The sequence below is a fragment of the Amblyomma mixtum genome, chromosome 5 (genome assembly GCF_055824585.1).
Source record: "Amblyomma mixtum isolate Tamu chromosome 5, ASM5582458v1, whole genome shotgun sequence".
In the NCBI taxonomy this organism is placed as follows: domain Eukaryota; kingdom Metazoa; phylum Arthropoda; class Arachnida; order Ixodida; family Ixodidae; genus Amblyomma; species Amblyomma mixtum.
The window spans coordinates 763770-785599 of record NC_143016.1 but is presented as its reverse complement, the minus strand read 5'-3'; the positions used below and the strand labels follow the sequence as shown (position 1 = coordinate 785599).

At 43.5% G+C, this 21830-nt stretch overlaps 2 protein-coding genes across 3 annotated transcripts; one reads left to right on the top strand and one right to left on the bottom strand.

Annotated features, from left to right (window-relative positions):
• Nucleotides 1-810: 810 nt before the first annotated feature.
• Nucleotides 811-6956, bottom strand: LOC149341080 (divergent protein kinase domain 2A). Its single transcript, XM_089542935.1, has 3 exons — nucleotides 5962-6956; nucleotides 2784-3084; nucleotides 811-1558 (listed from the first exon to the last, which is right to left on the bottom strand). Exons 1-3 carry the CDS (start codon nucleotides 6553-6555, stop codon nucleotides 1209-1211), a joined length of 1245 nt encoding a protein of 414 aa, XP_089399061.1. The 5' UTR covers nucleotides 6556-6956; the 3' UTR covers nucleotides 811-1208.
• LOC149341079 (uncharacterized) lies at nucleotides 6949-19348 on the top strand. 2 transcript variants are annotated; one of them, XM_089542937.1, is made up of 10 exons: nucleotides 6949-7177; nucleotides 7229-7315; nucleotides 7575-7721; nucleotides 9968-10132; nucleotides 12744-12823; nucleotides 13819-13942; nucleotides 14849-14947; nucleotides 15049-15117; nucleotides 17383-17523; nucleotides 19134-19348. In XM_089542937.1, exons 3-10 carry the CDS (start codon nucleotides 7575-7577, stop codon nucleotides 19290-19292), a joined length of 984 nt encoding a protein of 327 aa, XP_089399063.1. In that variant the 5' UTR covers nucleotides 6949-7177; nucleotides 7229-7315; the 3' UTR covers nucleotides 19293-19348. The 2 variants fall into 2 exon arrangements, with proteins under 2 accessions (XP_089399063.1, XP_089399062.1); XM_089542936.1 differs by having other exon boundaries at nucleotides 6952-7177; nucleotides 7245-7315.
• The last annotated feature ends 2482 nt before the right edge of the window (nucleotides 19349-21830 follow it).

Genomic DNA, 21830 nt, shown 5'->3' with positions numbered 1-21830 from the left:
AGAAACAACACTTACTTCTCCGGCAGGTGCCATAGAACGCCGCGCCGCTGAACGCCGCCGTTTTCAAAGTGTTTTGGCGGGAAAGTGAGCAGTTTAATTTCAAAAAAGGTGCACAGATGGCGCCACCAGTTGTCCAATGTATTGGACAAGTGGGTTTTATGAAGATGAATCTTTCGGCGCGGGAGTACTGGCTTAAAAGCTAATGTCCAATATATTGGACAAATTGCCATACACGGGTCTCAGGAGGATATGGGCATTAACCCATTTACGCTATTGCGTCGTGCCCTAAAGACATAGCTTAAGTGTCCCCTTCAGTTTTTAATGTTAGTTTCCAGCTATTATGACAGATTGCAAGAAATTCTGTACATGTGTTTAAAAAATTTACCATTGGTCTATTCTGCTGCAAGAATTGGCTTTCTTGAGGTCTGGACACATTATTCAGGTGGAAAGTATCTGTTGGTGCCTGAAAAAGTTAATGGCTCATTTCTCCGAGATAATGGCATACATAGTAATGACGGCATCATCCACAGACTTAAGGATTGGGAGGAGGATAGTGGGAAGGCAAAAACATTTAGTGAAAGCAGACAGGTGCATGTCTAGCAGCTATGAAGCCAATATGCTAGCATTCTGGCTTTGTCCTTTGATCTGAATTAAGACAACAAAAAGACTGACAGCCCGGTTATCGCATTGTAACACAAATTTCAGCAGCAGTTTTAGTGGCTGTGTACCCAGGGAGATGCAACTCTCACTGAAATTTGCATTCGATTGGTAACTGGGCAGGCAATTATTTATTGCAGTAACAACACATCATTCATATAACTGTTTATAGTCCTTGTGCTTTTTCATTCAGGGGAACACCAAACCTGCCTTGAAGCTTAAAAATGTGGTATGTAGAAGAAGGTAAGGCACTTTGTCGTGGTACGCAGCAGCGAAGAGATGCATTGATTAGTACAAATGGCACCATTTTTAAGCCACTGCACTTGAACAACTCGAAGGTCTTCCATTATTAAAAAGAACACTGATTCACTGCAGTAAAAATATGTATCTATATCAATGGCTCAGATTCACTTTGGCACACATGGAGTACGATATCACAGTTGCAAATAATAAATAGCTGTGGTTGCAGCATCTGCAAGGGAAGTTGCAGCCACACTACTGTGACCAAAAATGCCCAGAAGCACACAGCATGTGCTCAGGACGTGGCCCTTTCACAAGGCCCTGTCACTAGTTGATGGAGGGAAGGCTTCCAGCACTCTTTCAAGGGCCCTGCGCAGCAGGCGGGAGGCTGCAAAGCGGCTCTCTCTGACGCTGCGCGGCTGGTCACAGATGGCCAATAGCTCAGTCAGATTGTACTGCCTGTCTATGTTGCTGGGGATGCCATGCAAGAGACCACCATAGGACGAGTAGAAGGCACGGGGGGCCAGCAGACCACTGCACACGGCGTAGAAGTTGTGGTCGCTTGTCATGTGTGAGCATAGGTCCTCTGCGTTGAAGTTGAGGCAGTCGTGGCACATCTCTTCTCGGTGCTCTAGTCGAAGCTGCCAGCCTGGCCGCTTTTCTGCAATGCCGGCAAGTGCAGAGCAAGTTACATGAACTGCTCAGGTGGCGTGACGACATCGTGCATGCAAGGCCGGTTTTGTTGGCATGACATGTTCATTCATAACAGGTATTTTTCAGAATGGTTGTACAAGGTGCACATTTTTTCCCATCATCTTCATGACTATTGAAAGTTAAATTTTTTACAGCCTAATATGCATCAGCTGATTTAGAAAAAACTGCACTTCTCAGAAAACAAAATAGCACAGTCACAGCCGTGCTCCAGTTCTAGAACATTAAATAGCACTTGCCTTTACAAAAATCTTCTACCCAAAATGTTTCCTTCCCATATGCTTTATACAGTTCTCGTCTTGTAATAAAGCAGGGAAGAAATATAGAATATATTGCCAGTATCACAACATAAAGATGTTTCAGTTCTTAGCATCAAACACATAGAAAACTTTCATCATCACAAGGTGTCTTGAATTCATCTGGGCTAGCGAACTTGTTTCCAGCAGTTAAGATGGGGTGAGGCTTCGAAAATGGTTCTCAAAAACTGGCTGTAGAGTGGTTGCAGTAAAAGCTATGGTTATGAAATTTGCTAGCAATCTTCTAAATAGATGTGGCTAGCATTGGAGCCAAAAATTAGATGTAAATTTTGTCTAGCATTGTTCAGTTTTGTTTTTCCAAGTAGCTCGTCAACCCGGCCATGAGGGCAGCCCCAGTCAAGGGCTTCCTGAAACTGGGATCCGCCCGCTGAATATGTCCAACACAACTATGTCGAAGTAAAAAAGTTTTTCCTCCTCCTTTCTATTAATGTACCTTTTTCTTAACATCTATTAGATGCAGAGTCCTGCAATTTTGTAGAGTAGAAAGAGTTATTCTACACAATGGATTAGGACTAAAATTATGTGCTTTCAGCAAAAAATAGATTTAATGTTTTTTTTCTTTCTCGGTGCAGTAAAAGTGCCACCCATGAATGGCTTACTTTTAGTCGTAAAAATACAAATTGACTTAGGCCGTTGGTTTTAGTTCCAGTCCTGTAAAAGGCATTGATTGAAATCTGTGAAAAATTTTGTTTGCTTGGGCCTTATAATTCCTTAACATGATGACAGCAAGGGATAGCAAACCTGACAGAGTGAGCCCGTGTGAGTTTTAAGGAGCTGTTTAAAGCCACGTTAGCAGATCTATGGAGGCTAGCTCCAGAGGGTTGGATGGCAAGCCTCCCCGGTCATTGAGCTACTCACCTGCATGGACCTGCACACGATCCACCACAATGATGTTCTCCACGTCGACCAGTGTCACCTCGCCCCACTTATTGACCGCAAAGTTGTCCATGCTCACATCAGTCATGTACAGTGCAAACTGGGTTGGGTTGTCAGTCATCAGGTCGGCCATGTCGAGCAGCTGCAGTGAGATGTTGGCCCGCATAGTCCAGCTGGCCTGCTCAAAGTGAGAGAGCGGCTCGCCCTCATAGCTCTGCACCACTACGCGACCACAGCTGCCCAGAAATTTTGGGAACGGCCAGTCATCCATGCGTGGAAACGCCTGCAAAGTGCATGCGAGACTTTAAACACAGTGTTTCATTTGGTTTATCTGGGTTTAACGTCCCAAAGCAACTCAGGCTATGAGGGGCGCCGTAGTGATTTGTCCTTGCTAAATGTGCAACTGTCCAGAAAGCTTACAGAAATGCAATGCCTAACATATTGTTTGGAAAGCCTACCCTTTCAATACTTAGTGCAGAAGAAAATGCAGGCTCAGCATCAAAATACCACAGAACAAAAAGCACTGTACAAAGATTACTAAGATGTGGTATGGTATCCTGGGCTTAAAGTCCCAAAGCTGCACATGAGCTATGAGTGATGCTGCAGTGGAAGACCTCCAGGTTTATTTCGACCACCTAGTGTTCTTTAACATGTGCGTAAAGAATTCAGGGCTGATTTCCACAGGAGAGACTAGTTAAACTCTTCAAGCAGTACAGAGCACAACTAAGTATACAAGTCCTAACAGGATAGGTTTTGAATGTCACAGAGGCTTTCTACAGTGCAATTTTTGGTTTTAAATCATCATTATAACATTACCATCATCATCTGTCAATAATTTTATTTTTAAATTACTCCAAGCACACCACTGTTTTCCTGCTCTCATCAAAACATCTATGTTCATCAAAACATCTATGAGGCCCGTGTACTGTGCGATGTCAGTGCACGTTAAAGAACCCCAGGTGGTCTAAATTTCCGGAGCCCTCCACTACGGCGTCTCTCATAGCCTTAGTCGCTTTGGGACGTTAAACCCCATAAACCAACCAACCATCTATGTTCTTTTGCTTAAAATAATGAAGGAACAGCATCCATGACCAGAGAGATCATTAAAATGCTCAGCAAGTATAGAGCAACATGTAAGTGTTCTGAGCTAACATTCGTGAAAGCAGCAACATTACATGATATACTGAATTACTTTTGTTTTGAAAAATGACATTCTTTCTTGTATTTTGTTTCTGCAATCTTTTCAACAAAAAGTTCAAAACTGCACAAATTGCACCACCCATGCACATAGTTGGCAAGCTGATGAGATACTAAAGCACAGACCAGGCTACAAAACATGCTTACTTTTCTAGCGGGTTCTCTATGCATTTAGGCATGCAGTGGATCTGCGCACATGCACAAATTCTCAGCAAACGCTCATGAAAGCTGTCAGTGGAAATGTTATGCCCACATAGTAAGTGCTAATGCGCCTCAGACACCAGAAGGGGTGTAAACACACTGCATTTCTGCCCTTCTTCTTGCCTTGCCAGAAAAGAGTAAGTAGTGCGTGCGGAAGTTGAAGCTGCAAAGAGATAGCAGAACTGTCTAAGGAACCATAAGGATGCGTGAAGCCAATTCTATCGAAATTTGTCACCTTTGTAACTTCTATGCTGTTTCAAAGGTTTCATTCCTGGACTGCTCTCTGGCAGTCACTATATGCAACCCTATGCCACAGACAACACACAATACTGACAGTTGTATTGGAGAAGAGAACCCTAAGAGGGAAGATGTATACAGAAAATCAACATTTATAACAAAGATGTCCATTTATGCTCTTTTATATAACTATGATGGCATGCTCCCTTTAATCACAGCCACAGAGGCAGTGCAGCCATTTAAAAAAGTTGGGATTTTAAAAGCTAGCTTTTTTTCATGTCACGGTTTGTTGCAGTTTTCTTTGTGCTTATTTACCATAAGTTTTATCTTTCCTCCAAGTATACCATCTCGGGCAAGGAGTTTAGGCCAGACTCAATTCTTCAATCGAAAGCTTTCCCATTGCTTCCACAGCACACCCTTGCCAGAAAGGAAGCGATAGACAAAAATGCAGCTTTTGCATCAGAGAGGTAGCAGTGGACTGTTGCTATCCTCGGCATATGATAAGATGTTTCGATTTGCAACATTGCATTTTACTGCCTGATTTCAATTGCTGTGCGATGTCAGTGCACGTTAAAGAACCCCAGGTGGTCGAAATTTCCGGAGCCCTTCACTACGGCGTCTCTCATAGCCTCAGTCGCTTTGGGACGTTAAACCCCAATCAATCAATCAATCAATCAATAAGCAAGTGTACTTGCAAAGCAAAAGCCAATATGCTTTTGGCATTTTTATGTGCACTGCTATGATTTTCACTGCTGTCCCCAGGTCAATCATTGCCAAGGCATGATCACTGTGTGTAAACAAAAGCACATTAAAAGTAACTGTTTAGTGTAACATGTGGCTGTCTTCGAGCATTGCCTATGTAACTAGCTTTTTATCAAGTCAAGGCAGCGCCACTCATCAATTACAGTATTGATAACCAAGGCACAACATGGCTGGCCATAAACGATACATAGGGAGTGATGTTCTTCGAACTCGAGGCATCCATCCCACCACTAAAGGGCACTTACATAAGAAAGTAGTCTAGGTTATAATCTGTCATACAGATTAGGCGGAAAGGTCGTAGAGATGCGACTCCTCAATTTAATGTATGCTGACGATATTGTACTATTAGCTAATAGCCAGGAAGATTTGCAGACTCTAGTTAATTTTTGTGGAGACAAAGGAGACACTCGAGGGTCCAGTCCGTAATAACTACGGCTGTTTTAAGAGGGCTTGACCGTACCTTCATGTAAATTTCTATAATGGTCAACACACAATATCTGAAACATGTTTTGGTGTTTCCACTCGCACTGCACCTGTCTTAGCTACAGGTAGCTCGTGCTGAATATGTATATACAGTGGCACTGCAGGCACACAGTGGCACTGCTGCTAAGATTGTTGAGCAACCAGTGCAATGTAAAGTCCACCAATGACGTTTGATGAAAGTATACAAAAGCCTCTTTAGTGGCCTCTCCTCCCAGACTGCACTAAACCCTGCATGCTGCCATGGTCGCTTCCAAGGTATCTTCATGAGGGTTTTACATACCTGCAAAAGCAGTGGCTCGGCATTTACGGTGACGGTATAAGCGACCACTTCGGCCGGTTTCAGGCCTCCTTGACGGGGCGCAATCACGGTCGACGAGTACGACATCATCATTAGTATCCGCCGAACCAACCTCAAAGATGGACAAGCCGTTATGTCCTGCTCCTTTCTGAAGACGGCCATTAGCTCCATAAGCGCCGCATCGTCAGTCTTTCCCTTGTTCATAGCGGTGCGAACCGCGTCAGCCACTCTGCATGGCACTCGATTGTGGCACCATCTACGATCCACTTGGCGGAACTCGCTGTCATGCGCCAGTTTCTTCAACACTACGCGTGTTCCGTTCACTTCACCCATAAAGACATTCTTAACGTTGAAGGAGCGCAGCGCGCTGCGGCTGTACCAGCCGGTGAGCTCCACATCGCGCATGTGAGGGCAGAAACCGTCGCCGAAACAAGCGGGGCACCTGTGGAATTCGTGGAAGGCTTCCGACGTCGGTTCGATGTGAAAGGAGAGAGCGCACAGTATGTACACCACCACGCACCCAGTCAGGAGCCAGAACAGCCGCCATCGAGCTCGAGACTGACGAAATAAAGCCATATATGCCAAGCGAAGGGGGCCGGATTACTGCGCACGCTGTTCTAAGCTCGGATAACTTACAGCATTTACACGTGCACTGTAAGCAAACTTTAGGGATGATTTGTCACAGTTGGTCAGGGCACGGTACGTCGGCATGAGCAAAAGGCCCTTACGTTTGATTTCGTCTTCTTCTCGACACAGTCCCTTTTAGCTCACGGCATGTGTCGACTTCAAAAGAAGTCCTTCGCGTCTGCAAATCGATTGCACTAAACTCACACTGCTGACCCTCCTGCCCATTTATTTTGCGCATCACTTCTGTGAAGTAACAGCGAAACGAAACCCGCGGCACACAGGGTGAGCAAGCTGAAAAGCAAAAAAAAAAAAAAGTTACGCAGGCTATGACTGGCTCTCTTCGTGGCTTTCATCGACCAGAAGTACGCTCGTTATGTGGCTACTGCCGGCTTACAAACTGACTTTGAACTAGGAAATTTAGTTTCGTTTCTGTTCCGAGTTGTATGTGCACGTGTGCCTCCGGTTGACGAGTCGAAATCTTCGTCTAATTAGCAAGTTCCCTGTCACAGCGGAAACCGTGTCGGTTTCATGGGACGGAGTAAGAGAAAAGTAAACAAGGAGAACAAAGCAAGTGAGTGTCAACAGGCAGAGAGTTGTTTGTGCGAAAGACCGTTCACGGCAGCATGTCTATCTTTCAGAACCAGACACGAAGAAAAAGCCTGCGAGAAACGTCAAAGCAGAATGCAGCGTCGACGATCTTCTGGCCCAGGTTAGCACATTTAATCTGTCTATTTCTGGATGCCGAGGATCATGCCAGCATGCTGTGCGTGCAAGAGACTATGCTAGTGATTATGGTTTGGTTGGTATTGGTATCACTGAAATCGTGTATACATTGCACGGCGAGTGTCATGATGCTTTCTATTGTGCTTTCTGTTTTAATCTGATCTTTAAAATGCTGCGTAATATTTCGCGTCTGTTGCATTCTCAGCTTTTAGTTCTTATCTTTCTTGGGACTCTTATTTCTTCAGATGGAATGCTGCATAAACGAACTGCAATACGATCAAGCAAGGGAGTTTGGCGAAACCGCCTTAAAGATGGCACCCGACAATCTAAAAGTACTCGACAGTCTATCCGGTCTGCTCCTCGAAATGGGTGATCCTGCAGGTGCCTTCGAGGTAAGAATGTCGGTAACGTAACTTTGTTCTGCGCTGTCAATGTCGACATTATATAATGTCGGCTTTGATTTCAGTTTTTTTTTTTTTTTTTTGCAAATACATTTAACTGATGTACTCCTGAAGCAAAAACGCCGAAGCATTGATGCATTCCTTTCTTGATGCTGCCTTTGTTCCCTTTCAGTGTTGTTTATGGAAAGGCTCAGGCTGTCGCGTGACAGGAGCAGTTAAAGGCTTTGTCTTCCACTAACAATAATATAGCTGCTGTTGATAACGACAATCTCAACTAATGTCAAGGCTTTCAGTATTTATTGTTAAATTTTAATAAATACGTGCTCATTTTATTACCAAATTCAGTTTCACTGAATTGAATTTAGGAGCGCACAAAAGAATGCTGAATATTGGGCTATGCTGTGGCTTGTTGAAAGTGTGAAAAGCAGGCAGCACATTAGCCATAGTAACCGAGTGACAGTTCTGCTGCAGGTCTGCAAAAGCTAAAGAATACTAAAGGATAAGCTGCAGAGTTCTTCAGAAACCAGTAGATTTTGAGTTCTTACAGAAAGGGGTCTAAATGTCAATGAGGATAGCATAAAGAGAAGGACCTTTCTGGCAGATGAGCATAGATTCTGAATGTGTGAGTCAATGAAGTTGTGCTTGATACCACAGCAACAAGTTTTAGAGGGATGCAGAACATCCTGTGTAGTGTCAAACAGCATCCAAAGACCCCTCGTCTTCCTTGTGCTCCAGCGTGACGTGGGAATAGTGGCATAATCACCGTACAAGAAGCCGTTTTCATGCTGTTTAGTGACCACAAGGCATTGATTGGTGCCACAGATTATGCAGTGCAACATAAATTTCATGCAAACACACATAAATACCATTTCATCTGCCTTCATAGCGATAATGCCACATAAATATCAGCTGCAGTTGATTGAATGTCACCTCTTCTTCCATCTTCTGGTGAGTTGCTGTGTTGCACATTGAGAGGCGTAGCATTTATGCCACTCCTTTGGCCCATGCTTACTTGCAGTCATTTCACAGCAACATTTGTGTGGCAGTATTCACTGCTGTCATTGTCATACATATTATATGATAACTTAAACACCCCATGAACTTTTTGGTTGTGCTTCACCATCTCAGTCTAAACTTCACTTTACTCTGTAGCAACTGTGATCAAATGTTCATTGTTATCCATAGTTATGAGGAAGACACGTCGCTATCAAGATAATTTTAAGTGAGTGTGAGCTGCTTGCTGCTCAACCAAATTTAGCGTAACAAATGTTTTGCATGTTTCTTTAAATGTCACGTAAGTTTGTAACGCTGAGGCTATAAGTGGTCGAAGTTACACCCTGTCCACTAAGTAGGGAAAGAAGCCTGACATGCTTTATATAATATTCACTGTATGGATATTGTCTAGCACTTGGTTTTGTTTTGGTTTGGTTTTTTTTAGGCTTTTGTTCAGTCTGTAGAGGGCCAGTATGCAACCTTACAAAACAACTGCAGCATTGTGACCTGCAGTTATCTGCTGTGTGATAACATTTTTCACTTTGGTATTAGATAGAGAAAAAAAGCTATATAGGGCATGAAAGTGAAAAGGGACAGCATATTTGAGCCCCGTTGTATCCTACTGTGCTCTTTCCTGTTTGTGTTAGGCATGCTTGTGGGCCAGTTTTTTTATCAGAGGGGGAAACATGCACTCAAAGTGAATAGGCTTGATAACAGAGGTCTAAAATTAGCATTCTTCATTCGTCTACTGCAGTATTTTAGCCTTGGTAGTAATCACTCATGAAAAAATAAAAAAAAGCCATCCCACTGGATATAAATCCTGGGAAGGTAAATGCATTGTGGCAAACATTGTTTAGACTTCAGAAGTGATTGAAAATGCTGCAGCTTGACAGCTTTACATTCCTGCATGACAACTGCAGAAGGGACACAGGATGGGTTACCGTGATGAGTGCAGGACATGAAAATGGTCACGTTATGGTTCAGAGAGCAATTTGAAATGCGCAGTAAGGTGACTATATTCTTTGCCACCTCGTAATTAGCATCATTTCAGACGCCATGTGACCTTGACATCACTACTGGGTAGGAAAAGCTCCAACATAAGAAAACCTATGGAGTCTTTGGGAGTTTCACGTTGTATTCCATAGCTAAGGTTGGCATTTATATTAACCTGCGCAGAAGGAAGAAAGAGCAGAAGCAGAAAATATGTCATTGGTGCTGCTCCTAACTTATCTGTGCACTTGTAGTTGCTGCAGAAAATGGTCCAGTTGGAGCCAGACCAAGGATTCCGGAAGTATCTCAGTCTGGGCCAGCTGACGGATGGCAAAGAATCACTGGCACACTATGCCAAAGGGGTGCAACTCCTGTGTGACCTCTTACAAAAGCAGCATAACTCTGCTGCTGCCTCTGAGGTTGGTGCCCCTTCCTTCAAAGCTGCATGAGTGCCTGCGCCCAGTGATCAGCACAAAACTCCGGTGCATGATACAATGGCTGCAGGGGTCAGACATGGAGGAAGGAAAGAATTCAGAGAGATGGTTACGTCACATTTTTTGAAGCCGGACGTGAAGGTCCTGCTTCCCACTCTACTTGGCCGCTGTCTCAGCACACTTGCGCATGCGCAGCAGACAATGCCGCAGACAATTCAGAAGATGACGCCGCTGCACCCAGCGTTACTATTGACTGCGCCATCGACCAAAGACTCCTAGTAGTCTTTGCGAAAGTGCATGACTTCTGGCACACTTTTTGATGCGTAGCTCAGATAGCGAGGGCCTCTCCTGAGCATTCCTTCCTCCATGGGGTCAGATGATCCTTGTGTGCACTGCGCATGGTTTATGCAGTGTGCAGACCTAAGCAGGTGCGTGTTAACTGTTGGTGTGGCAGCTGGTGGAAAGCATTGCCAGGCTAGGCCATGCCCATGAGTATTAGCCCAAACATGAATGCGTACTTTGAATAAAGAATATTATCCCTGACTCGCTCCTTTGCTTGATTTCTTTCAACATATGTCTGATCTTAAAGTGTCATTTGGAGCTGCACGATGCCAGTAGACTTGCTGGACTTTTCAGTGTCCCTACAGTTGTCCTAAGAGGCTGTAATGCTTCACTGAACCGAGGCCAGTATAGCCTGTTGAAGCTTATTTTCAGTCATCCACGTCATTACAGTCATAAGCAGTGCATAAAGCTCTGATTAAGCTTACTTGCTAGGACTCTTCTTGCCAAGCTGGAAGCATGTAGCCAGATCACTGTGTCTGTGGTTTGGTTGGACAGCAGAATGTATGCCTTATTCTGTTGGATCTTCAAAATCCAGCAGCGACAGCAAAATGTCCATTTACTGTGTCTTGCAATGCATTTGATGTGAGCCAGTAACTTCTTCCTGAACTTGAGGCTTTGGGAGATGCAAAGCGCTGCAGAAAGCAAGATTGTTTTGATACATTAGCTGTCTCTGCATTTTGTTAACATTGTGCTGAATACGAAAATCTTCTGAACAGCAGAAACCTCCGCCCCTGCCTCATTGGTTTCAGTAGTTAGTTTGTGATAGGTGTCTGCGGTAGTTGCTTTTTAAAGGAGGTTCACTTTCTTGTTACAGTCAAGCCCACTTATAACAATATTCAAGTGCCATGGAAATACCATTGTTATAACCAATAATTGTTATAACAGGGTTGTGCGGAAAAAAAAGATAGGATGACAAACTTCAGAGCATTTATTGACAGTAAATACCCAGAGGGGTTTGATTGTTCTAATGCCTGTAAAAGCTCGTTAAATCGAACTTCAGGGAACCGGAACAATGTTCACCGTTCACCGATGACCAAAGCACCGCCATCACTGCGCCACCGGGAGCTTCGCGCACCTCCACGTCACAGGAATCAAGCCGGCTTTTTGGAAGCTATTCTTATGGGAAATTCAAGAAGCATGCACAACCAAGGGTGCGGTGACAGCTGACAAGAGAAAAACCGTGCTGGCTGCATGCACGCGCACTGCACTGACTGATTAGGGGTACGCATGGCGTGCGTAGCCAATGCAGCAATGCAGCAGCTCTCCTGACGCAATGACGCCTGCTTCTTTTGCTTTCGTGGCGTTGCTGCGCCAGCTTAGTCCATTGGTCGGCCCCACACATGCACGCTTTTGTGTTGTAAGCATGGTTTTGCTGGTGTGGTTGTAGCATTTCTTTTCTTTTTCTGTATTGGTTGACACTCAATTACCAGATTTAATTGTTATAACCAATAATGTGCCTTGACAGCATTGCTATAAGCAGTTTATTTTACCATAGAACACATGGCAAAGCTGATGGTGCCATGACCGACCATTGTTATATCCGATATATTGTTATAACCAGTATTGTTATAAGTGGACTTGACTGTATATCCTTGTAGCTTGTACTTTCTTGTGCTGCTACAAAAAAGTCATATAATCCATCTGCCATGTCATCGTTTGCTGCTGGCTTGCTAGGTATGTTGGCAGAGCAACTGCAGGCCTTGTCTTGATCCTGGTTGCATTGCAGCAGCTTTGTGCTGAGAAAGAGAATGAGAGTTGCAGTTGACAGTTGCACCAGTTGTGAACTTTTGTTTTGTGAAATAATATATCTTTTTTTTAATGAGTGGGCACAGAATTTTATGTCACGCAAACAATGTGTTGTCATGTAGAACTATGGTCAATAACTGCAGGATAACAGACACAAGAGGGTTGACTCTCAAAGGCTCACAAAGCACATGGCAGTCGGTCCTTATGACTCTGTCACTTGTCTTATGAGACAAACTGCTGTAAACAGTCTCCGAACCTCGGAAAGGGCTCATCCCCATCACCAAGACCGAGTCTTCAGTGCACCTCATCATGTGGGCTGTTTTTGTGGCCAGGGGTTTCTGTATGAAAAACTTTGCGAAATGTCCAGGTTCTGGTTGCACTGGTTGACCGTGAAGGCGGTGAATTTGTTCGATCTATCCTAGCTTATATGTCCTTGTTGCAGGCTTTCACTATGCACCTGCTTTGTAACCAGGTATGAGCAGATATATTCTTGTTGATCTCTTTCAAGGCATGTGGTGGGACAGAGCTGAATCGAGCATTGTCATCAGCATACTGCGCCATGGCTGAGATCTACATGACCGACTGCTGGTGAGTTTCATAACTTTCTGCTCTTCAAGTTTTAAGTAGGCAGGTTTAGATCATTTGCTCATTTTTGTGCTATTATCTTACATAAATATGAATGTGTGAATGAAAAAAATAATGAAATGATGGCTTGCAAAAAAAAAAAACGTGTTTGTTCACAACCACAAAAGTCCTTTCATCTTCAAAAGGCAGCCTGGCGTTGTTCAGGTCCTAGGCTCTGCTATACTGATTGTGCCTGCCTAATGATTGGGAACCTGGAATGTAGGAATGCCACTGGTCATAGCTATAGCTTTGTGTTAGAGGACGATGACAACTTTTGTCATCTGCTGGCACCACTTCTGGCAGATATTGGTCACTTATTGAGCAGTCGAGAAATTTTTTGCATCTCTTCATTTGGCGCTATTACAGCAATGCCAGATGGCTCTCATTGATTTTGGCATTATTGCGCAAGGCCAGTGTTAATGGGCCTAGTGCTGAACTGAATTCAAATGTGAGGACTCCGATGTGTTCCTCATGAGCTTAGCACAGCGTCAGTGTGTAACCAGTAGGTGAATGCATACGTTATAGGACCTTGCATATAAGGAGCCAACAATCTGAATCGTGCAAGTAAGCAAGTGCAATAAAGTGAAAGGTTGTGTTCTGTTCATGGTGTGTGTGCTTGAATTTGGCCTGATATAGTATAGGTAGTTGTTGGTAGTCAGACAGTGTACCTGCTTGCACATACCATCAAAGCCAACAGTTCTTGAGAGCTTAGAAAGTGTGGGCAGAAAGCGATCTCTTTTGCTTGACAGGTGGGCCGCACATGTGCAGGCCATGCATGAGCCTGGTCCTTACCAGTGGCACCTTTTGTTGCGCGTTCTTTCAGTTTAGCTATAGCCAGTAAACTAACAAGTATTATTTTCTCTTTTTCTGTCTATGATTTCAGAGACTGTTGCTTCTCTGGTGGACTGATATAACAAGGCCTCTCACCTCTCGTAATTAATCTTTGCAATTGTGTGCAGTGATGAAGACGATGCTGAGGCACGATGTGCAGAGCTGGTGCAGAAGAGCATCGAGGCAGACTCCAGCAACCCTGAAGCTTTCCAGGTCCAGGCCAGCTACCTGCTTGTCAAGCAAGAACACAAGGTTAGAATGGCTGTGTGGCTCTAGCAGTTGAGCGCAGATGACAGAAGTGCTTGAACTGACTGATGTTCACAACTTTGAGAGGCATTTTTGCTGTGAACCACAGCTCAAACAAGCGTGCTTTGAGATTATGAGATTTGAGCTGTAACTTTTTGTAGTTTCATGAAATGTCTCACATGTGTAACTTCTCGAGTTTTGTAGTTTCTATGATTTAAGAGGGATGCAGCTTTCAGCAAAAATTTTATTTCTTGGTAGATTTAGAAAAAAAAATTTCATGCATGTTAGTGTGGTTTTCTATCCATTTCCACAAAATTTCAGTGTTATATTTTAAGGATATTTTTTTCTATAAATCTTTTTATGCCCTGAATCTTTTTGAAAGCCTGCTGAGTCAACAAAATGTGGTAGAAGATTGGTTCAACATTCATTGAATTTCTGTATTTTACAGGGGATGACATGCTTTTATCTGAAAACAGATGTGTGTTGTTTTCTCTTTTTTTTTTTTTGTAGTGTAGTTGCCCTAATTATGTCGAGATTGAGAACAGTATATTCATACCAGAGTTCATAATTCACAAAACTGAAAAATCAATTATGTCATGACTTACAATGTCATTTTAGATGTGCAACAAAACAAATTATTTGTTATTATTGTTTTGTTTGCCATTTTACCCACCCTGCTTGGACCTGTATAAGGTTTGCAGTATTGAATAAAGAAGAAGAAGAAATGTGGTTAAAATCAACGAAACAGTCACGAAGAGACCAGTTTTACAAAGTGAGCAACAAGCTAGAAAAGCAATATAACTTTGCTTACAGAGGGATAAAAAACTTAGTTTACAGAGGGAGGGCTGCTGACCATGGTTCTCTGGCATGGTTTTGTGTTTCTTGCCCGTTGTGATGCCCCTCTAAATGCAGGCAGCAAAGGAGGCCATGCAGCGAAGCCTTGCTCTCTGGCTACCTCAGCACGAGCAGTTGCTGCTAGGAGAAGAAGCAGGAGCTAGCGACCCTGTTGAGGTGACCACTTCCTTCTGTTTTTGCCGGATGACAGCGTGTAGAAAAGCTGCTTAGTGTTTTTCTTTCTTGGTGTTCATAGACTGGTTTTGTTCTCTTTTCAGGTCTGCCCTCTCGGTTACAGTAGCCGTGTCAGTGCAGCCAAGCTGCTAATAGAGTTGGAGATGCTTGATGTGAGTCTGCATTTTTCTCTTGAATCCGCCTCTGCTGCAGGCTCTCTACTTTTGTGTCTCAGCAGTGTGTACTCTGCTTGGTGCTACCCTGATATGACATGGTGTTTATGAGATTGTTAATGGGATAGCGTGTCACAGAAACGCCGTCATCGGCATCATTGACTGTGAGTGAAAAACCCCCAGATAACCAACCTGGTGGGTCACGTAGGTCACGCGACCTTGTGGCGTCATCACAACCTGCCGATCGGATTGTGAGCAAACTGATCACCTTGACAGGTTGCAGTTAAAATAATGATTAATCGCAAGAGGTTGCTCGGGAAGGGCAACCTGGGTCGCACAAGTCCCACTGGAGGTGCAGCACCTGCCATCGATCGCTTAACTGCGGCACCGTTGCGCCAGGAGCGGTATGAGGACTCCCAGGGATCAATGAATGTTAAGTACAGAATGACCGATTCCACATATATGGGCCTTAACACATTAACGCTATAGAGTCAACTCAACCTTAATCAAGGTGGAGCTTAAGTGTCCGCTCCAATTTTTTCATTTGGACCCCAGCATGCAGTTTTTTTGCGGGTCAGTTGGCTGGTATGTTGTAGGGAGCCTTTAAGGAGTTTTGATGTGAAATTTTGAATTAAGTTGCTTATATATATCTTGATGCCATTCATTTTGTTTCAGTACCAGCTACACTGCTTATAACGAATTCTGAGCTGATTCTTAGGACTGTGCAGCTGGCCAGCTATGTTACAACACTTTAAAAGCATACAGCAGTGTGGCAACACAGAGAAGCCTGAAAAACAATGTAATGTTGTGCTATAGACGCATGCTCTGCATGTACAAGAAAGAATGATAACGTGGAGCAGTTTAAATGTTGCACACTGATCCACGAGTAAAAATATGATGTCCAAGCTCTTGGAGGTCACAATGACTGTTAGCCTTTCTTGGTTGTCCGTGTGACATCACATTGGACCTTGGCTTCCTGGCAGCCTGAATTGAAACCTTTCGCAAATGACAAAACATGATTAATTGCCCATAAAGTTTCTTCATAAAGTTTCTTTGCCTTGGCTTAGTGACAGTGCCTCAAAGGGCTCACGAGCTTTTCTTTAAAATTTGTTGGTGTCGTATGCCTAGTATTAGGACACAGGAATAAACTGGTGGGAAGTAGTAGTGCAATGTTTCTTGGATTGTTCTTATTTAAAAAAAAACACGTGCTGGAAAAAAATTATTACCCAGAAAGTAACCAAGGTTTTAAGGAAGACAGAGTACCTTAGCCGAGTGAAACCGACTGGCTTGGCCTTGTCAGAAGTATCTTTTTGTTCTGTAAACTTAGCAAATACTAATTAGCTAACTTTTTAATATTGATATTAGGAATGAAGTTTCAGTGTGGAAGTTGTAGATCACCTAGAAAAATGACCGGCTGAAATGTTTGCACCAAGGTTCCTTTCACATGGCTATTTTTACCAGCCTTAAAAAGAAAGTTTTCAAAATTCAAGAGCTACCGCGTGTCAGCTGTGCCACTTCAGTGTCCCAAGACACGTCTCCGGGAACAAAATCCACTTTTCTTTGGAGCGCTGTCTTCAACAGGACGTTGCATGTGCACTGGGCAAAAGATATGCGCCAACAGCTGTCACATGATAGCTTTTGTTAAGTAAAGCTGTGTAAATGCTGCCTTGATGCAAACATTTCAGCCAGCTGTTTTTCTTGACGATCTGCAGCTCCTGAGTTGACACTTTATTGCTGAAGGCAGTATTCAAAAATTTAGCTAATTAGAATGTAGTAATGAATTAATTTTGGAGAACAAAAAATATACTGCAGTCTAGGCCATGCAGCTCTCAGCAGCACTCAGTTTGGTTTCACTTGGCTTGACTAGGTTTTTAAAAACCTTGGTTACTTTCAGCTGGGACACCCGGTATATTTACAAGTCCAAATCACAGCTACATTTGGCGTTCTCATGTAACCTTTGCTGTAACGCTTCTAGCTTGCCAATTTGTTGGGCTCTGCAGTCACCTTCAGCTGCACATAAGGGGTCCATAATGTATTCTCATATGCAGACCCCTCTCACGTCCTTTGCATGCATGGGGGAGTGTGGGCAGCATGCTGCTTTTCCATCGCATTGATTATTTTGTTTGAAAACGCAATATTTGCTGCTTTGCTCATTCATTTTGTAGCTGCAAGTCATCAAGCCAACATTCATAGGCAGTGTAATTTAGTCATATAGAATTGAGGAAACTGTTGCATGATTGGAGCATTTGTCCTTTTACTGCACAGGAGGCCAATACCGTTCTGGACGGTCTAGTTGAAGAAGACGATGAGGTGGTTGATGTCTGGTATCTGCTGGGATGGCTGAACTACCTCCGTGGAGGAGAGTACAAGGGCAATGCACGGTACTACCTGAACCAAGCTCGCCAGGTGACTGTTTTTCACTGTTGCCTTCCTGTTGTTGCTGTTTAGTGTAATTACAGACATAGACACAGGAAATGAGAAAAGAAAGAGGCTGGCAACTCCCTCTTGAAAAGGCACACTACCTGCCTGCTCTAGAAAACTGGGTAAGGGGATCTGAAAGTAAGTGGTAACGATGTTAGAAGTACCAGATGTAGTAGAGAGTGGCTGCTGCTGTTGACCATTGTCAGTTAATTGCTTCATAAAACACGGCACAGCAAAGGGGCAGTTAAGTACTTTTGTTTCTTAAGCACTGTTGTGTTTACTCTGTCTCTTGTTGTGTCACTTTGTGCTAGTGCGTGTAAATTTGCCGTCAGATTTGTGCATTCTTGTGGTAAATGTGCACATCACACAGATGAAAATGAATATTGCTTTTGAGGAAAAGAAAAGTGCAGTGACTTTCTTACTGCTTGGTGGGCGTCTCAACTGTGCTGTGATGGGAGGGATGAAGAAAGAGAGAAAAGGGCAATGTAGTGGAGGGCTGTGGATAAATTTTGATCATCTGGGGTTCTTTTAACTTGCGCTTAACATCACACAGTTCACGGGCACCTTTGCATTTTGTCTCCATCGAAGTACGGCCTCCTTGGCCTAGACATCACACAAGTGTGCATGCACTGAAAGGGGAGATAAGGGCCTTAAAACTTTTTTTTTTATTTCTGGCACAATCCTGATTGTAATTAGCATGAAAGTATGTTTTATTTATGTAGAGTCCAAATATGCAATTATATAAATAGCTTAACTAGAATATGTGGCATAAGGAGCGACCTTTCGGGAGGCGTGGTATTCTTTGCAAGTCGGCAAACATTGAGTGTGTGTCGGATCTGCTCCGGTGTCATACTTTTACTGCTAATCTGGTTACATCCCAAAGCGACTCAGGCTATGAGGGACGCATAGTGAAGAGCTCCTAAAATTTTGACCACCTAGGGTTCTTTAACGTGCTCTCACATGTCACAGTACATGGGCCTCTAGAATTTCGCCTCCACCAAAATGCGGCTGCTATGACTGCGACTGCCGGGATCGAACCTGTGTCTTTCAGGTCAGCAGCTGAGTGCCATAACTACTGAGCCACTGTGGCGGCTGTAAGGAGCTTTAATTGGGTTCCTCGTTACAGGCCATTAGCCAAAAATGTTCATAAATTATTAGAAATATTTACAGAACTGGCTGGTAATTTAGATAAGAAACGAAATAAATTTTATGTACTCATGTAAAAGCCAGTAAGGATAGCGTCACCGCACAGCTCTACTCCTCCCAAATAAATTGATACCAATGTCATTTCAGTCGACCAAAGAAAACCAGAGAAAAAGCATGTCAGGCAGAGGCTATATTTGTTAAATCACGAACGGAGATAAAAGAGACTGCGCACTCGAATCGAATAGTAAACAATATCTGGGAACTGTTCGAATATTTGTACGCCCTTAGTTTTAAGTTGTCAGAAATTTAACTTTGTGGTGCGAGTGGAAGGACTGGAAGAGGCTGGAAATAGTACCGTGTGAGCAAACTGAAGTAAACTGTACCCAGCAGCTGTTATGGATTTTTTTTTCCTTGCCACTGTCTGATCCCTCCAGCATTTCTTCGTGCAGGTGGCCCACAAGGTGCAGTTTGATGATGCACAAGAGTTGGCGCACATTGAAGAGTTGCTCGCCGAACTTGGACCTGAGCAGGAGGAGGAAGGAGATGAGGATGACAAGGGAAGCTTTGCCACTGAGAGCGAGGAAGAAGAAGAAGCCATGGAAGTCTAATCCGATTGGGCTTTGTGGAATCATATGAATGCAAAAAAATGCATTTTTTGCAACAAGCTGCCTGCTATTTGTGGTCATTTGTCTTCATACTTATGTAGGCTATGTGGAGAGCCCTGAGCAGCTCTATTTTTTTGTTGCACTACTTTTTTAACTCTGTAACAGGGGATTCACAATTTTATAGCCTCGGAAAGGCCCAACAACTTTTGAAAAACAAACTCCGCGTCTCTTGGCTTGCATCCCTTCCTGTCCGACTTGCATGCAAAAAAAAGAAACGCAGGTGCAGAGATTGTCAAAGCATCCAATTGAATTAATAGTCATCGGGTGTGCAATGAAACGATGTGCTGTGAGCTGTTACAGCTTAGCAGTAAAACAGGAAGAAAATTGGTAGCATGAAAAAACATGGATCGAGGAATACCTATGTTCGTTTGCACTATAGCCAGATACAACATGTTTGCAGTGACTGAATTACTCCGTGACAAAATGCAGTCCGTTGTTAAAGCTTTTTTTGTTGCCTAAACAAGGAGTTAACCATATATGAAATTATAAGCCAAAGAATTTTGATGCCTCTGGCTTGTTTGATACCGGACATCAAAAGCTGATTTTATTTACTGTTGTGTTTGGTTAGCGGTGTAGTGCCATGGACTGTGTGGCCCATTGTTGCGAAAGTTGTACCCTACTGTAGCAATTAGTCTTTCTGTTTGAAACACCAGCTAGCCTAACAGTCTGCTTTAAATGGTCATAAAAGATGCTGTTGATGCATGCATGAATCGAGATGCTCGGGAAACACAAAAAGCACTCAAAAGGAATGTGAGGGTCCTTTGAAACCCAGTTTAAGAACCTCTGCCGTCTAGCCTTGTATGCATGACTGTGTGCCACATTCTTGTTAAAGGACCCCAGGTGGTCAAAATTTCCAGAGTCCTTCACTACGGTGTCCCTCATAGCCTGAGTCGCCTTGGGGCGTTAAACCCAACCAATAAACCAAACCAGCTTTCTTGTTGGTACTGCTTATCCCGACAACAGAAATTTTGGGGTTAAAAAACATTTGTATTCTGGACTGGTGGCAATGGGTGGCAGTGACAAAACTTCCCAACTCATTTGCTGGAAGATTCTGAATTGTCTGTGTGCATTATTTCAAGATATTATTGGTAAAAGCCTTGCAGTTGTAGGACTTATAAACTCTGTAGTAATTTAGTCGACGAAAGCTCAGGAAACTGGGTGAAAGTGATGACGGCAACATTATTGAGAAAGAGAGATCATCGCACAGTACACGGGCCTCTAGAATTTCGCCTTCATCGAAATTCAGCCGACGCGGCCGGGATCGAACCCCTGTCTTTCGGGTCAGCAGCCGAGCGCAGGTGCATGCTTCTAGCAAAGGTGTCCATAACCGCACCGCAGATATCGCATCGCTGTATGGTACTTTCCCTTTTTTTTTTCTTGCTTTGTAGCCGCCGCGGTGGCTCAGTGGTTATGGTGCTCGGCTGCTGACCCAAAAAACGCGGCTTCGATCCCGGCCGCGACGGTTGAATTTCTTTGGAGGAGAAATTCTAGAGGCCCGTGTACCGTGCGATGTCAGTGCACGTAAAAGAAGCCCAGGTGGTCGAAATTTCCGGAGCCCTCCACTACGGCGTCTCTCATAGCCTTAGTCGCTTCGGGACGTTAAACCCCATAAACCAAACCTTTTCTTGCTTTGTGCTGCAAAAGACCTGGAAAGACCAACAGCCTAGCAAGAAGTTCACTGAACCAAAGGAAAATGTAGTTGGACAAATGTACAGTGTACGTGGGGTGTCCCGCACAAAGGTAGTCAAAAAGAGTTTGTTCAAAGCAGGAAAAAGGGAAGAAATGAAACAGCATGAGTGTGTATTGATTGTGTGAGATATGGAAGATAGGAGAGAAATTTAGCATGCTGAAAGGAGTTTCGTTGATCCCCAAAAAATGACTGATGCTAACAAATTTCTGAAGGTTTCTGCCTGAACCTAAGGAGACAGCGCCCGGATTTTGCACCAGATGCTTTCCCATCGCATCTCTGAGTGTAGGTGGTCTGTGTACATACATGTTAATAAGGTGACCTTGAAGATAAATTGGAAATTAGATCGGCTTATATTGCATGACTTAGGTGGATCAACCTGCTGCTCTTGTAAAACCTGCTGACTACACATGGGATGTTTTTGTTCTTTGCTACTGTACTTTCATTTTGGCATCTGTATTACCACATGATAAAAAAAAACTTTTGTGGCCCTCATTCATTACAATGAATGTTTCGTGCTTGCATTGTGTGTGGTGAAGCAACATTTGTGAGGCATGAAATTATATTATGTCCCACATGCTTAGAAATGGTAAAATTGCACTCAGAATGACTCTATGAATTGAAGGAGATCACTTTAACGCCATTTTGACGACTGGTTTTGTAGGAAAAGGGGGTACACATTTGTGCCAGTGACTTTGTGAAGAGACACCAAATGTGGCATATAAACTTGCCTCAGTCTTTGCGAGGTATAAGAAAACTTGCATTAGAATTGAAAATTGTTTTGAGAAAGAAAT